At 44.6% G+C, this 15,695-nt stretch overlaps 2 protein-coding genes across 4 annotated transcripts in view; one reads left to right on the forward strand and one right to left on the reverse strand.

Moving 5' to 3' along the window:
* EHHADH (enoyl-CoA hydratase and 3-hydroxyacyl CoA dehydrogenase) overlaps nucleotides 1-3,940 on the reverse strand; it is a 32,830-nt gene extending 28,890 nt beyond the window's left edge. The window contains exon 1 of the mRNA XM_066620745.1: nucleotides 3,821-3,940. Coding sequence (XP_066476842.1) covers nucleotides 3,821-3,897 — 77 coding nt within the window. The 5' untranslated portion in view covers nucleotides 3,898-3,940. The remainder of the gene's footprint in view (nucleotides 1-3,820) is intronic.
* Nucleotides 3,941-6,243: 2,303 nt separating this feature from the next.
* The window catches only part of MAP3K13 (mitogen-activated protein kinase kinase kinase 13), a 50,774-nt gene continuing 41,322 nt past the window's right edge, over nucleotides 6,244-15,695 (forward strand). For 2 of the 3 annotated variants that reach the window (XM_066620414.1, XM_066620416.1), the window contains exons 1-3: nucleotides 6,263-6,305; nucleotides 7,267-7,364; nucleotides 9,857-9,988. The gene's annotated coding sequence lies outside the window, so the exon portion shown is untranslated. Of the gene's footprint in view, nucleotides 6,306-7,266; nucleotides 7,365-9,856; nucleotides 9,989-15,695 lie in introns of all 3 variants that reach the window. The other variant, XM_066620415.1, reaches the window with a different exon arrangement.

Below are 15,695 nucleotides of genomic sequence, written 5' to 3' on the forward strand. Positions count from 1 at the left end.
AGCATTTGTCAGGGAACTTTCATACCACTAAAAAACAAAACCTTGGGGCTGGATTGCACATTCAACATATCTGTTAAACAGCAAGTAGAAAATTAACTTATTAACAATAAGCAACGCTGTATTGGATAACAATGGATAATCACTATCCTGACACAAATTAATAATATCCAAACTCCTGGAAATAGGACACTGAGGTTATGTATTAACCAGTTCTCGTTCCATAATTTTGATTTATTTCTGAGGAATCTGCCAACATTAGTATTTAAAATGAAATTTATCTCTTAGATTATTAAAATTCTACATTGAATTATTTTTCTAGTCTCTGTAGCTGAGGAATACTCTCCTTTGCCTAAAATGAGAAAACAGAGTAAACTAGCCTATTTGATTCCTGGGTTTTGTGACCTAATCAGTAGTAGGAATAGTATGTAGGTTTTGTTTTTGTTCAGTTTCAAAGTTGAGTAATGTGCTAATGTACAATTTTAACTTTGCCCTCAGTTTAATGAGTTAACTATGAGCAATTGCCATGTATTCTCTTCAGGGTGGGTGGCTATCCCAAGGTAGGCCTCCCACAGCCTCTTATGCTAAGTAAAGCTGCCTTGAAAATTGAAAAAGCTGTCCAATTAAAATGCAGGATAGAGATATGGTGGCACAGAATGTTGAGTTGCTCAGCAAGAAACCAGTTTGCAGTCCAAATTCTGTGAGGCTATGTAACATTGTCAGTTTGGGGCAAGCTGGGAAAATATTGTGGGACACAGGAAAACCAAGGAACAAGAAGTTGATTGATAAGGCAACTGCAGGAGGGGTGTAGAACAGGCAAGGGACTATGGATGCATCTAAAATGTGATGCAGGAAATCTGTAATTAAGCTCTCCTTCAATTTAATTAAAAAAAGCTGTGATGTACATGCATGTGTGAATGGAATTGGAACCATGATACTGAAGAAAGTTAAGACTCCCTCCCATGCTGTTTTCCCAATTAAAATTACTCCCCTCCAGCCATTTGCCTTGTAGAAGAACACTTACAGCTACCATAATGATACCTTTAAATGTTCTCATGTGGGTGCCTTTGATTCATTGGGAAAATAGGACAGGGAAAGATAATTAAACCCTGCATTCCCCAGTGACATGGTTCCCATCCTGATGTGTGTCTCTCTCTCCTATCACTGAACTCCCAGATCATATGCTGTTGGATATGACAGGAACCTGAAGAAGGGGAGGTGTAGAATAAGGCACAAAGAAAAGGCCAGAGGAGTCAAATGAGGCAAGAAGAAGCTGATCAGAAGAGTGGGATCTAGCTCATAGCACTTAATGGCACAAGGAAAAGCTGTGTGCTATGACACGTGAGGGAGGGAGTGCTAGAGAGGGTGGTCAAGAGATAGAGTAGCTAAAAGAACTGGGACAAAGCTCTGAAAAGCAATAACCCTTGGAAACAATAACTCCGTACAAAACCTTATATACTTTCAACTGTGCATGTATGGGAGGAATGGGGCTGCCCTCACCATCTGAGCATCTCTAGCCCCTTTCTTCAACCTTTGCGCAGTCAGCCACAGGTCTGAAAGAGGGCACCTGTGCAAGTCTTATACAGGGATAGGTGCACAACACAAGTGGGAATTCTGATAGAGCAAAGTTCCTGAGCTGAACATGCCGTGAGGTGCACCAACATGTGGGGCAGAGCCACCAGCCCTGCTCTCTTATCTATCCACAGAATATCAATGATATAGGGTTGCTTAAGGTGATATAGGGTTGCAGATAATAAGAGGCAGAAAGAATGCAGAGCTGGGGCTGTGCACTACTGGCTGAAAACCAGTTGGTTGGCAATGGAGGTTTGGACTTTGGATGGTTGTGGAAATGTAGGTTTGTTTGGTCCAAAGTCTAGGTCCTGATAAAATAAATCTGCCAATTGTAGCTTTTATTGTCCTGGCAGCATGGTGAGCTGGTGGCTATAAAGGGGTAAAGAGCACCAAAAAGTAAGGCAGAGCACTTCTTTTTCCATACTGATGGACTAAGCTTTGAACTAAGCACACAGGTGTGGCTAGAAGCTCCCATAGCAGAGTATGATTTTGCTTCATCTTCAATGAGGTAGATTTTAGTTGCAAAATTCAGTTCTGAAACTATGGATCACACCAGGGCCAGAGGTGGTTTTTCCCGTTCATAAGTGCAAAAAAGAAGCCCCCCATCCCCCAGAATGAAGATGCAATAACAGTGATTGCTTCATGTGTTTAATGTTTACCTGTCATGCAGTTACCAAGCAGATGGCCTAAAGTGTTTGTCAGGGAAAAGAAAACTAGTTCCTAGACTTACTCAGTCCCAGACTACTCTGTGCACTGCTGAAACCCTAAGAAAAGGGGACCAGCCAATTTTCAACTCTTGGGCTCACAGATAACAAGCTGCACCTGCTGAAATTCTCCTCGCTACACAATTGTTAAAGGTCCAGGACCTGTCCCCCAGGAGAGGGGGGTAAAGGGAGTAATTTGTACTTGGGCACAGGGTCAAAAAGGGGGCCCAGGAGCCAAAGAAGGGGGCCCAGAAATTTCCTGGGATCTTTTTTTTTTTTTTTTTTACCTGGACTCACTGCCCATGTGGGTTGCTGGGTGCATGGCAGCTGCTGCTGCTCCTACGAAGAGCCATATGTGTTGGGTCAAGTACTCCTTGACATAGTGTCAAATCTGGGAGGAAAGTGGCCTTTGACTTGTGGATCTGCTTGCCATGGAGGAGTGTATAGGAGCACAGGGACACAACTGTGGGGCTACAGCTGCTCCAGAAGTATGTTTTGGTGCAAACAGGGCATTTTCCATGCCTAAATACAATGATGCTAATTTTCTGCAATGATTTTCTATGTTTAAGAGATTTTAGAGACTTAGGAGTGTGTTTGATTTTCCATATTACTGTAGCTGCCAACGCTGCACAGGAAGGTAAACCTGGACTCTGCACTGGGAAGCCCAGTAGACCTGGGTTCCAAAGACTTTTCCAGCTGTCACCACCCTCCCCCTGCCCTGTTTTGCCTCAACCCCAGCCCTGTTCTGACAACCTTATCACCACCCTCCCCCACTCTGTTTCATCCCTTCCCCTTTGGAAAGGGGCCCAAAAGAAACTTTGTACCCCAATAAAATTCCTGTTGGACACCCCTGGTCCAGGAGCCCTAAAGTTGAAAGGCTGTCCTGGCCACCCCTGCCCTAGAGAAAAGGTCGGGGAAGGAAGGTGGCCATGGTTGCCTGGGTATAAGGTTGCAATCCCATCCACACTTTCCTGGGAGTCAGCCCCATTGAATCAATGGGGCTTACTTTTGAGTAGACATGCAAAGGATTTCAGGCTAGAATCCTAGTCAATCACACTCCTGGGAGTAAGCCCCATTGACTATGATGGGAATTACTTCTGAGTAGACATGCATAGGATTCGGTTTTTGTTAAATAGCAGGGCGGGATTGAGACTTGATTGAGAGAGTAACAGCCCAATCCTATCCACACTTCCCTGGGAGTAAGCCTCATTGACTGTAATGGGACTTACTTCTGAGTAGACAGGCACAGGATTGGGCTGTAAGAATGTTCAGGTTTGTAAGTGCTCAAGCAAGTGCTGCAGCATACAGAACTGAGAGCCCAATCCTATGCCTGTCTACTCAGAAGTAAATCCCATTATAGTCAATGGTAAGTGTGGATAGGATTGCAGCCTGACTTCCGTGACAACAGGCATAGGATCGGGTAGCAGGTATCTAGCTGAAGTCGGTTCGGTGGAGTCGTCCAAAAGGCTCCCAACCCCCACCCAGGAGGAGGAAGAGGGCCGGCTGTAGAGGGCCAAATGCAGCGGGTCTCCTTGCTCAGTCGTTACCTGAGAGTGTTGAGCGGAGGGTTGCAAAGTCGAATCACAGCCACTGCAGCTGCTCCTCCCCTCGCGTACTGAGCCATGATCGCGCCGCAGACCCTCCCAGACTGGAAGAGCAGAGAGCGCTGCGCCCTTGAGTAAGGGATGGAGGAGGGGGAGGAGGAGGAGGAGGTGCGTCGGAACCAGAAAAACTGGGCGGCAGGGATTCACTCAGCGGAGTGCATTGCAGTGGGCAGAATACTCGCTGGAGCGAAATAACAGCAAGCTGTGTGCTCGCTGAGAGTCCAGTGCTCTGCCTGTCTACTCTGAAGTAAGTCCCATTATAGTCAATGGGGCTTACTCCCAGGAAATGTAGACATAATTGCAGTCTTAGGGGTGCTTAGAGCCCGAGCCTTTGCCCGTCTACTCAGAAGTAAGTCCCATTATAGTCAGTGGGGCTTATCCCAGGAAAGTGCGGATAGGATTGCAGCCTGACAGCCCAATCCTATCCACACTTTCCTGGGAGTAAGCCCCACTGACTATAATGGGACTTACTTCTGAGTAGACATGCATAGGATTGGGCTGTGAAGCCGCTCTGTTTAGTTTATTAAAACCAGAATTCATTCCTTCTTGTGACCTGGTTTCAGTGATCTGGAACTCACAGAGGTGGTAATTCTCATCTAAACACACAGCCTGATCCTGAATGTTTTCGGGCTTGGAAGTAAGTCCCAGTAAATTCAATGGGATCTGGTTCCTACTTATGAGATTGCAGTTTTACAGCACAACCCATACAAATCTACTTAGAAGTAAGGCCCATTATGTTCAATGGCACTCCTAGGTAAATGTGTGAATGGGATTGCAGCAGGTAAGAGAGGAGTCCCATAGAACTTAGAAAAATTTTTTCCAATGAGCATCATAAGAACAGCCCCACTGGATCAGGCCATATGCCCATCTAGTCCAGCTTCCTGTATCTCGCAGCGGCCCACCAAATGCCCCAGGGAGAAGCCATTTCTATGGTTTCTCTACACTGCATTCTCTTTCATGCACAGTAAGATTTGAGATCCTTTAGCTAGGGCAGTGGTTCTCAAACTTTTAGCTCCCACTTTTTAGAATGATTATCTGTTGGGACCCACCAGAAGTGACATCATCAAGCAGGAAAAATTTAACAATCCTAGGCTACAATCCTACCCACGCTTATCCAGGAGTGAGTCCCATTTACTACCATTGTTCAAAGCATATACATAGTAGCCTGTTAAAAGTACAGCTGTGTCACATTTCCCCAAAAGCAGTCACATACCATGAAAGCATCAAGTCTAATATATTAAAAATTATTGAAATGAATGGGGACCCACCTGAAATTGGCTTGTGACCCATCTAGTGGGTCCTGACCCACAGTTTGAGAAACAAAACACTGGGCTAGGGTGAGTTGCAGGGCTTCATCCTTAGACCTGTTTTCAGGTTTGAAACACGTCAAGTATCTTGATCCTAGTAAATGATATCAAAATAAGACAGGCAATATCTTTTTTGTGGTGATCAAAATTTTTATTCGGAGAAATGAAAGCCTTACATTTACTTGGGTTGCAAAATGGCCTAATCTTGCCTTGAAGTGACCCGCATAACTAGGATGCCTGGTTGTGCAACCAGGGGTATCATCTTTCCTACAGAAACCAGCAGGCTGTTTAGGCAGGCATAGGCTGCAATCCTATGTACAACTTGCCTGGAGTAAGCTCCATGGAACTCAGTGGGCCTTACTTCTGAATAGACATGATAGGATTGTACTGTTAGGCAACCTAGCCTAAGGCTACAATCCTATTCACACTTACCTGGAAGCACCAGTGAACTCAGTGGGCCTGTATAGACATGATAGGCTTGTTCTGTTAGACATCCTACCATAAGGCTGCACTCCTATTCACACTTAGCTGGGAGTAGGCCCCATTGACTCTAATGGGACTTAGACATGATACGCTTGTGCTGTTAGGCACCCTGCCTAACAGCCCAATCCTAGCCACACTTTCCTGGAAGTAAGCCCCACTGACTCTAACGGGACTTACTTCTGAGTAGACATGCATAGGCTTGGGCTCAGGCTGCACTCCTAGTCACACTTACCTGGGAGTAGGCCCCATTGAACTCAGTGGGCCTTGCTTCTGAGTAGACATGACAGGCTTGTGCTGCCAGGTAAGTGGGCAGGACTGCAGCATTATTCCCAGTTCTCACAGCGCAGTCCTCGGCAGGTCTACTCAGAAGCAAGTCACAGAGTCTGCGGAGCTTGCTCCCAGGTGAGCATGCAGGAAGGCGTCTCGGGGGAGCGGGCGGCCCCTCCCCAGCCGAGCAGAGCCGCACAGCCTCCGCTTCCGGGGGCGTCGTGGAGCCGGAAACGGTTGCCGAGCTGGGAGGGGGGCGCCCGGCTAGCGCTGGTCTGTCAGGTGATGCCGGAAGTGACGTCGCGGCGACCGCCCGGCAGGTTGAGGTGGAGGATCATGGCCGCGAGGGGTTTCGAGGCGGTGGTGGAGCGGTGAGGAGCGGGCGCTGTGTTGGGCAGGGCAGGAGCTCCGCCAGCGGGGGGGAATCTCTCCCCCTTGGCGCGGACACCGGGCTACGTGGGGTGGGCAGAGCTGCGGCGCGCTCTTCCCCTCGGGCTTCGCCCCCTCGCGGGCTGGGACAGGCGGAACAGCGTCCTTCTTCACCCAGCGTGTCAGTAGTCTGTGGAACCCCTTGCCACAGGATGTGGGGTGGATAGAGGGATGTCCTTTTCTCTCTCACCCAACCCCAGAACCAGGGGACACCCACTAAAATTGAGTGTCAGGAGAGTTAGGACAGAAGAAAGAAAATCTTTCTTCAGTGGCTGTTGGGAAAATGGGAATAGCTTGTCTTTGGAGCAGGTAACTCAACATGTGGTGAGTCTGTGGAACTCCTTGCCACAGGCTGTGGGGTGGATAGAGGGATGTCCTTTTCTCTCTCTCACAACCCCAGAGCCAGGGGATTTCCACTAAAATTGAGTGTCGGGAGAGTTAGGGCAGACGAAAGAAAATCTTTCTTCACCCAACATGTGGTTAGTCTGTGGAACTCCTTGCCACAGATATGGGGGATAGGATCTGGCCTGGATGCCTTTAAAAGAGGACTGGACAAATGTCTGGAGGAAAAGTCCTTCACGGGTTGCAAGCCATGATGGTTAGATGCAACCTCCCAATTTCAGAAGTGGACTACCTCAGAATGCCAGATTGAAGGGAGGCCACCAGCATGCAAGGTCTCTTGTGGTCTTGTGTGCTCCCTGAGGCATGTGGTGGGCCACTGTGAGATGCAGGAAGCTGGACTTGATGTGCCCTTGGCCTGATCCAGCTGGGCTGTTCTTATGATCCTTGTATGCCTCAAATGCCCAGGTTGCTGGGGGGGGGGGTCTTTCTTATCTCTGCTGTTTGCAGTTCTCTTGAAAACTCTTTGCCAGCACCTGTATTCCTTATTAATTTACTTGACAGTACTCCACTCACTTGGAAAGCTGGAAGAGTGGTCCTAGTACTAGAAAAGCACAACCATTCTACAGTCTATTTCTGGGAAAAGGTGTTCTAAGGAAAAGGTAATCTTCCTGCAGCATGTTGTCCACAATTCAAAACAGAGAGGTAAAAGTAGGGCACTTTTATGGGGAGATGCACATGAGAAAGAGCTTCAGAACAAGGATCGGCAGGAACTGTAATTTAAAGCTTAAACAGCCTGATATTATAGACACTGTGCATTCAGTTATGATGGGGCACTGAACAGCATCATACATTGCCCTAGCTATTAACAGCAATCTCTGAGAAGTAAATGCAGCAAGTCAGTTGTAGCCTGATGAAAACAACCCACTACTGTATATTGCTGACACATCAGCTTACCTACATAAGTGGCCCTGTGACAGTTTAAAAGTCTTTAAGGTAATTCCCTGATGAGTTTAAGCTAGTTTTGCCTCTGAAGCCACAGTGCTGCTTTACATAACACTGCCATGCTATATCTGGCAAGGCTGGCCTAGCCAATCCTGATGGACTGCTGGCCTGTATGATGTTAAGCTTTCTAGGACAGTTCACAGTTCCAGCAACACACCTTTTGTGTTTATTTACTAATACTGTACATCTGCTCATAAAATCCAGTAATAATATTTCAGTAGCTGTTGAGAAAATGGGAATAGCTTATCTTTAGGGCAGGTAAATCCCACTTCTGTTTTCTGTTTTTTCCTTGAGCTGCCAGAATTTAAAACTTGAATTTACTGAATAATCTAAATTAACAACAACAGTAACAACAGTTACTGTTAAATGTAACAGTTAAATTTAAATGTTTAATATGTAAACATGAAAGGTTTGTGGGATTAGCTATAGCAGGGGTTTATTTATTTTGCTAGGAAGGTCACATCATCTCTCTGACACTGCGTGGGGGGCTGGGAAAGAATTAATTTACATTTCAAATTTGAATAAATTTACCTAAATGAGTACAGTAGAGACATAACTTATATGAAAGAATGAGTTTCACTGAGTTTATAATATACATGAGAACTATTAATACAGGCATGTAGAACCACTTGAGAACTATGAACTGTTTGCCACTCATCTCTTGCACAGTGAAAACATACAGACCAAGCCTGAAACGCATGGAAACATAATTTGTTCAGATGGGGGGGGGGAAATAACGCCCAGGGAAAAACAAAAAACACATGGAGATGTGAATTGATGTACTTGGGACAGTCATTGATGTGCTTTTGCCTGACATGCAGACAGAGCCAGAAGAGTGAAGGGGAATATAAATAACTCCTGAGCACACAACTGCAACATAAAGCACAGATTGAGACATAACTGTATCAGAGGGAAGGAAAAACATGGAACTCTTTGGAATTTGATTTCACAGAGACAGCAAACCTAGCAGACAGTCTCTGGCAGGTCAGAAGCTCATTGGAGATTGGGGGCTCCCTGCAGGCTGAACTGGGGGGCCCCAAGGCCGCAGATGGTCTGTGGGCCAGGGTTTGCCCACCCCTGTGCTATCTGTTCTTTACCAGTTCAGATCTTAGTGCAGAGTTAATGGGAGGAATTGCTAAATGTTACAGTTTTTGGTGTTAGGGCTTAGGGCCCAATCCTATCCAATTTTCCAGTGCTGGTGCAGCAGTGCCAGTGGGGTGTGCACTGCTTCCTATGGTGGGGAAGCAGTCATGGAGGACTCCTCAAGGTAAAGGAATGTTTGTTCCGTTATCTCAGGGCTGCATTGTTGTTGCACTGGTTCTGGAAAGTTGGATAGGATTAGGCCCTTAGGCAGGTGTTTATTTAATTGTGCTACAGGCCTGCTAGGAGTGTTTGTTTTAGAACAGTGTTTCTCCACCCAGTAGTACTTGAGGTGGTGTCTGGTGGTACTCACAGGACCCCTGCTGCCTGCCAGTGAAACCAGGAACATGATGCAACAAACAGCGGTAGGAGGCTCATCTTGCTGGCCAGAGCTCCAGAGCATGCTTTTCTGCACTCAGAAAAGCCCTCCCATTCACCTTGTACCTCTTACTGCTGTTTGTCATGTCACATCTGGCCTCCCAACCCAGAAATAAATGTGATGATGTCATTGCCGGTTACTTCCTGTGGTACTGCAAATGGCTTGACCATGTGAAGTGGTACAGTGGAGGACAAACCTTAAGAAACACTGTTTTAGCATTAATTGCAAGTGTGGGGGAGGGGAGGAAGAATGGCAAACAGGGCAAAACTGTGGTGAGGAAAAAGACTTCAGTAGTTTGCCCTTGCTAGAGTTTTGAGCCCAAGTGCCCCCCCTGCACTATTTTTAAATGAAAACATCCTCACTGAAAGCTACCAAGCCTCATAGTACAATTAAGCACATGTCTGACTAGGCCCTTAAATTGTCCCAGTCCTGTGTCTCTGAACTTAAAAGATGCTTTTTATCTTAAATTTATATCTATAGTTCAGAAAGCTAGAACATTCCTTAGGACTTGCCAAGACTTGCAATCCCTCTTTATTTACTTGGGATGATCTCTTATGTAAATTTAGTCATAAATTACAAAATGTGCAATTAAGTCTGCAGATTTTTAACTGAGTGGAATTCTTTTTTTAGATTGCTAAAATGCAAGTTTTGGGTAGAAAGCATCAGACAAATGCAATCAGCAGGAATACATGGATAATTAAAGCTTCCAAAAATGAGCCATGAATTGTTACCCTTCTGGTGGAATTTACAACACTAAGAAAGGTAAGTTGTTTTGTTTTGTCTCGTAAGTGGCATAAATGGATAAAAAATCATTATAAAAATCCAGTTAGTTTTTAGTCTGTAAAGCTGATACTTTAAAAACTTTTTATTTCCAGGTCAATACATTCTAGGGCAGTGGTTCCCAAACATTTTAGTGCCAGGACCCACTTTTTAAAATGATGCTCTGTTGGGACCCACCTACCTTTACGAGACTAAAAAGGAAAAGGTTACACTTTATCACCTCCTCAAACCTCTGGTTTTAGCCTTTTTACTATGGTGGGGGGGCACCTTCTAGAGCAGGGGTCTCCAAACTTTTTGATCAGAGGGCCACATCAAATATCTGGCTTGTTGTTGGGGGCCAGAAAAAAAACTTAAATATAAAATTTAAATAAATACATTTGAGATGGAACTTAGATGAGTGAATAAATGAATGAATGGGCTCATTCATTCAACCTCTCTGGCTCTCAGAACACCCTCCAGACACAATCAGAGCACAGTTCTGGTCATGTTCAGTTGAGTGGGCCAGAGGCTTTCAGGGGGCAAGAGGTTGGCTGCAGACCGCATCTGGCCCCTGGGCTGGGGTTTGGAGACCCCTGTTCTAGAGCATTTTGAGCTCCACCTTCATTGGATTGGGACCACTCTGGTGAACCTGCATTTCCCCTTCACCTGCCCTTCAATAATAGCTGAAGCCAGTTTACCTACTTGTAGATATGCACATGTGGCTCAGTTTCACTTTACATATGGCTCAGTACATTTTCCTTGTCAGTTTCAGGATCCACCAACAATCAGGGCCTGACCTGCTGGTGCAAAGCAGTGCTGGTCCAAGAGCAACAGTGGTGTAAAAACTTTAAAAATAAAAAGCTTACTCATTACTTGTATCAAGTACTAAGCAAACATTTGGATTTCCCAGAGCTCTTGTTCAGGTTAAATGTTCAGTAAAAAGAGCCGCAGAACTGCCAGGGGTGGGGGGTGGAGAAAAAGTGTTTCAGGACCTGAGGGAAAAGTCTTCTCACCTGCAGTTCTCAAAAAGACTCACTTTGAGGTAGACATAGTTAGCATTGCGTTGCCTATTAGACAGTGTTGGATGCAAAACAGAGAAAGAATACCTGTTCTCCTTTTTGCAACTATAAAAACTGACTGTAATTTGAGTTTGAGGCAAAGGATTTCACTTTCATTTGTTGTGAACAGTGTGCAAGGTAGTCTGTAGTTAATAATTATGTACCATGCTTTTACAACACAAAATGACATGGGCAAAACCTTTGCAGGATTTTAAAATGCTGTCCTCTTGTTTAGCTGGGAGAGAGCAGATGTCCATCTTTACCTCAGCATGGTGTCTTTTCCAGTGACTGTTGCTGGTGTTTCTTTTGCATCTTTTTTTTTAGATTCTGAGCCCTTTGGGGACAGGGAACCATTCATTTATTTGTTTAGCTATGTAAACTGCTCTGTGAACTATTTTTTGTTTAAAAGCACTATGTATATCCTTACTACTACTATCAATAATAACTGCATCTTGGTGAACCTAGAGAAATTACACAGGGCTGTGTGTGTTCTGCTCTGTAAAAGTTCAGGCTAAAGAGACCCCAACTATCATAGGCCCTAAGGAAAAAATTGCAGAAATCATGTGTTTTTTCACATCTTTGCATAATTCTGTTTCCAGGAATCAGACTTTCATTTGGGGGGGGGGGTGAACTGGGATGGCAGTGATCAAGGCAAAGAGGGAATGAGCGGAGACAAAATTGAAGAGATTGTGTTTGAATGGTATTTGAGGGGCAAAGGATACTAGCCATGACAGAGGAAAGACCAGACCAGATCTGTCCTCAAAAAAAACTTTGTCCAGCCTTTCCTTGATTTCAGAGTTTTATGTAAAAACATGCTTGTTTTTAAAAATTTGTCATCACAAGTGTAAGGACTAGGAGTTGGATTTGATTAATTGATTGATTGATTGATTGATTGAGACCTTTAGGAATTGGATTTTTAAAAGAAGCAGAACATGAAAGTTAATATTGTTAGGAGACCATGTTTTACACCAAATCCCAGTTTGTGTCAATCATTTTACTGCATGACAACAAGAAGTGTTGAATTTATAGTCTGTGGTGTCACCTTAGAGTGCTAGTTCTTTCCTTCAGTGAACAGGTGGACACCTGTTATCCATGGGGGGGTCTGTTCCAAGAACCCCTGTGGATACCGAAGGCCATGGATGATGAAACCTGCGGGTCTCAGAGCCCTCTAATCCGCCGGAGCTGTGCTCCCATCACCTTCCCTGATGGATGGGGAGGCTGTGCCTCCCTTCTAAGTGGCCTTAGAAGGTCACTTCCAGGTTTTCCAAAAAAATCTGGAAGTGACATTTAAAGGTCTTCAGAGGGCCAGGGAAACCCTCTCTGGCCCTCTGAAGGCCTTTAAACATCACTTCTGGTTTTCGGGGAGACTCAGAAGTGACCTTCAAAGGCCCGTGGAAGCTATGCGCCTCAGAACAACCTCTGGAGGTGACTGGAGCATAGCTCTGGTTGCTTCTGCAGGGTCCATGTGGAGCTGACTGCACAGTTGGAATCCTGTAATCACAAATCCGTGGTTACAGTGGGCCCACTGTTATTCTTATCAGCTTGTAATGTTCAACATGTTAATCAGCTATTGTTGATGCTAATCTAGATTTCCAGTGCTGAGTAAGAAAAAGCTGCAGCTACTAAGAGATTTTTGTAATACTAATTTAGTTATCCCTTTAGAGCCTCCTCTGAAACTACAGGCAGGCCCCTGTATCCACAGATCTGGTATCTGTAGATTCAGTTACCCGTGGATGGGGGTTGCCCTTTACGTTGTTTAAAAACTTACCAGTGAAGTGTTTCTTGCTTTAACAAGATTTTGCTGATTTTGACCTTTATGTCCCTGTATGACTTGGTGCTAGGGAATCTGAAGGTCCTCCACTACCATGTGAATCTGCTTTTCCAGGTCTGAAGATGTGAACTTAGCTTATTAGCCAGCAATTATTTCTGGCTGCCACTCCCCCTCTTCCCCAAACTCTTGTTTTTTGTCTCAGAAATGGCAGTAGAAATTAGACGTCTGGGAAGGAGATCTGTGTGACCTGCTCACCAGAGTTCTAGTCTCTGGCAAGCTCGCATTTGGATTGTGGATGCCTGCTGCTTGCTCTTTAAGATCTTCTTCAGAGGCCCTGCTGTAGGTGCTTCTGTTTTTAGGAGTGAGATGTGTGGTGACAACAGCCAGGAACTTCTAGAGGTGGTGCTCTGATTATGGGATGTCATACCAGGGATATTTACCTGGCACCAACTTTAGTATGTGTTCAGTGCTATAGTGAGGACAGTTTTATTTTTCAGTGATTTTGATGGTTGGTTTTCTTACTTCCATTTTCCTTACATTTTTATAACAGTATTTATTATTGCATCTACTACTGTTTTAACTTTTAATATGTCTTCAGTATGTTATTTTAATGCTCAGTGATTATGTATTAAGCGTTCTTTTGTTGTCTTGAAAATCTTGTTGAACAGAGGAATTGAAATGTTTTTTTCAAATTTAACCTTGCCATCATCAAATATCAATAATGCAGCAAGACTTGTAGAATTTCCCTTAATACAGAATTAAAGTTGCTTTATTGAAATGTAAATTGTACTCCATAATGTATTTATGTGTACATAACACCTTTCTTCCCTCTGCTTCTTCTATTCCTCAAAAATTGTTGTCTTTCTGAATTTTCATCCCATTCTTTAATTTTTGTTTGATAAAAATCTCACTCTGAAAGTTTGGAAATCATGGTGGTGCCAGCTCCAGCCTTATACTTTCTGAGTGATCTTTCCCCATGTAATATTTTGTTTGAATCATCACATCTTAAATTTACTAAGGTGCTTATTATTGGACAGCAATCATCTGTACCATTCAGCTGAAACCTTCTAACCAAAGCCAATGGTGTTCTGGGACTTAATTTGTTCCTTTTCTCTACTTTCAGTACTGTATTTGAGAGGGAGTCAACTTCTGTTTGACTCTGTTTCCCCTTTACATTTATCTACCCATTGTTACTGGGAGTGATTTTTAAAAATACACATAACATGCACATGGGGGAGGGAAACACTTGTGTGCAGGGCTCCTGTATAGTGGCCCATGGCACAGCTGTATAATTTGATAGGGAAAGGAAAATGAGATGATGGTGAAAGGTGCAACAAAGGATTTATTTTAGTGAGTTAAACCCAAAAAAGGATTCAAAACTGGGGTCTAGCTGAGTTTGTTGATTCGCACCTTAATCCTTCTAGACAGGAAAATACTACCTTTACCATTCACTCAGTAGAAGGAAGAGAAACAAGAGGAGAGACCAATTCCTAATTAGGAAATGCAGCAGAGTGAGAAGGGGGAAATGAAGGGTAAGAGGGGACATAGGGAGATTAGAGAGGCTTCCCTGAGGAACCTGGGGAAGAAAATGAAGGTTTTGGGGTGCAGGGACAAAAGGAGAGGGGTAAAGTTGGGGGGATTAGTGGGGAAGAAGGGGAAAGAATCTTATGGTTCACACTGTGGCTGGAAAGCAGTTCTCTGTAACCTGAACCAGGGGCTAAGGTGTTAGCCTCTGGACAGGCTGTGAAAACACTTCACCCACTTGCAGCAGGGGACTTAGGGCCCAGTCCTACCCAACTTTCCAGCACCGATGCAACCACAATGTAGCCCTGAGGTAAGGGAACAAATATTCCCATACCTTGAGGAGATCTCTATGACTGCCTCCCCACCACAGGATGCAGTGTACACCCCATTGGCACACTGGAAAATTGGATAGGATTTAGCCTTTAGTCTCGCTCATTGAATTAACATTCTTAACTGGTACCCCAAGCATCCAAAAGGAGATTAATTAGATTCTCCAGTGGAAGAGCCCAATTTTGGACAATCTTGGAGTCCTTGATGGTTCAGGTGGCTTGTTTGAGAAGGAGACCCAAGGTTAATCTTGGGTCTTAACTAAAATAGTGAAAAATACTCACATCTAGAGAGAGTACTCACAGACAGGGAAGAAATTGATGAATACTAAGCATGCAGTCAATGTGAGATGGACTGCAAGAGATGGAGATGAGGAAAGATGGAGGAAGTTGTGGGTCTTTGGTGAGGGTGCACTGAGGGCCTGTTACCAATTCTTTCTCTGCAAGGCTTGCGAGTGTTGCAGGGGTTTGCAGCAGCAAGAGAGCCAAACCAAGTGAATCTCCCTCAGTAATAGCAGGGTTTCTCAGTCCAAAAAGGGACTATAAAGCAAACACTTGCATACACAAGCAGTAGGAAGAAGCAAGGCAAGGGAGCCACATTGCTTTCTTGAAGGAGAAGAGACATGTTATGAGGCAGCCCACAAAAGTTAGCTGTCTAGTCTGTGCTAGTTCAGTATCTTTGGTTGTGCTCACAGAGAGAGAGAGATGCTGAAAAAGAAAGGGGGAGCAGGATGGTATTCTGGGTGCTGGATAGTCCTTGGGGGATAGCTAGATTGAGGGTATGTGATGCAGCACCAGCAGGTTAACAAGCCATAGACAGCAAGGCAGGATGAAGAATGGGGTTGGGGAACAGTTGCCATATGCTCCAGGTAGGCGCTCTGCACTTAGTACAAATGTGTGTCTCCTGCATAATACAATAATAGATTGGCAACTGCTAATCCTCCTTCCTAATTAAACCATCCAGGATGAAGATGTCAATCTTGGGGTATTTTCCTGCTTCTATAAAATTGTTTAATGTTTTAGGTCTCAGA

The sequence above is a fragment of the Tiliqua scincoides genome, chromosome 3 (genome assembly GCF_035046505.1).
Source record: "Tiliqua scincoides isolate rTilSci1 chromosome 3, rTilSci1.hap2, whole genome shotgun sequence".
NCBI classification, from domain to species: domain Eukaryota; kingdom Metazoa; phylum Chordata; class Lepidosauria; order Squamata; family Scincidae; genus Tiliqua; species Tiliqua scincoides.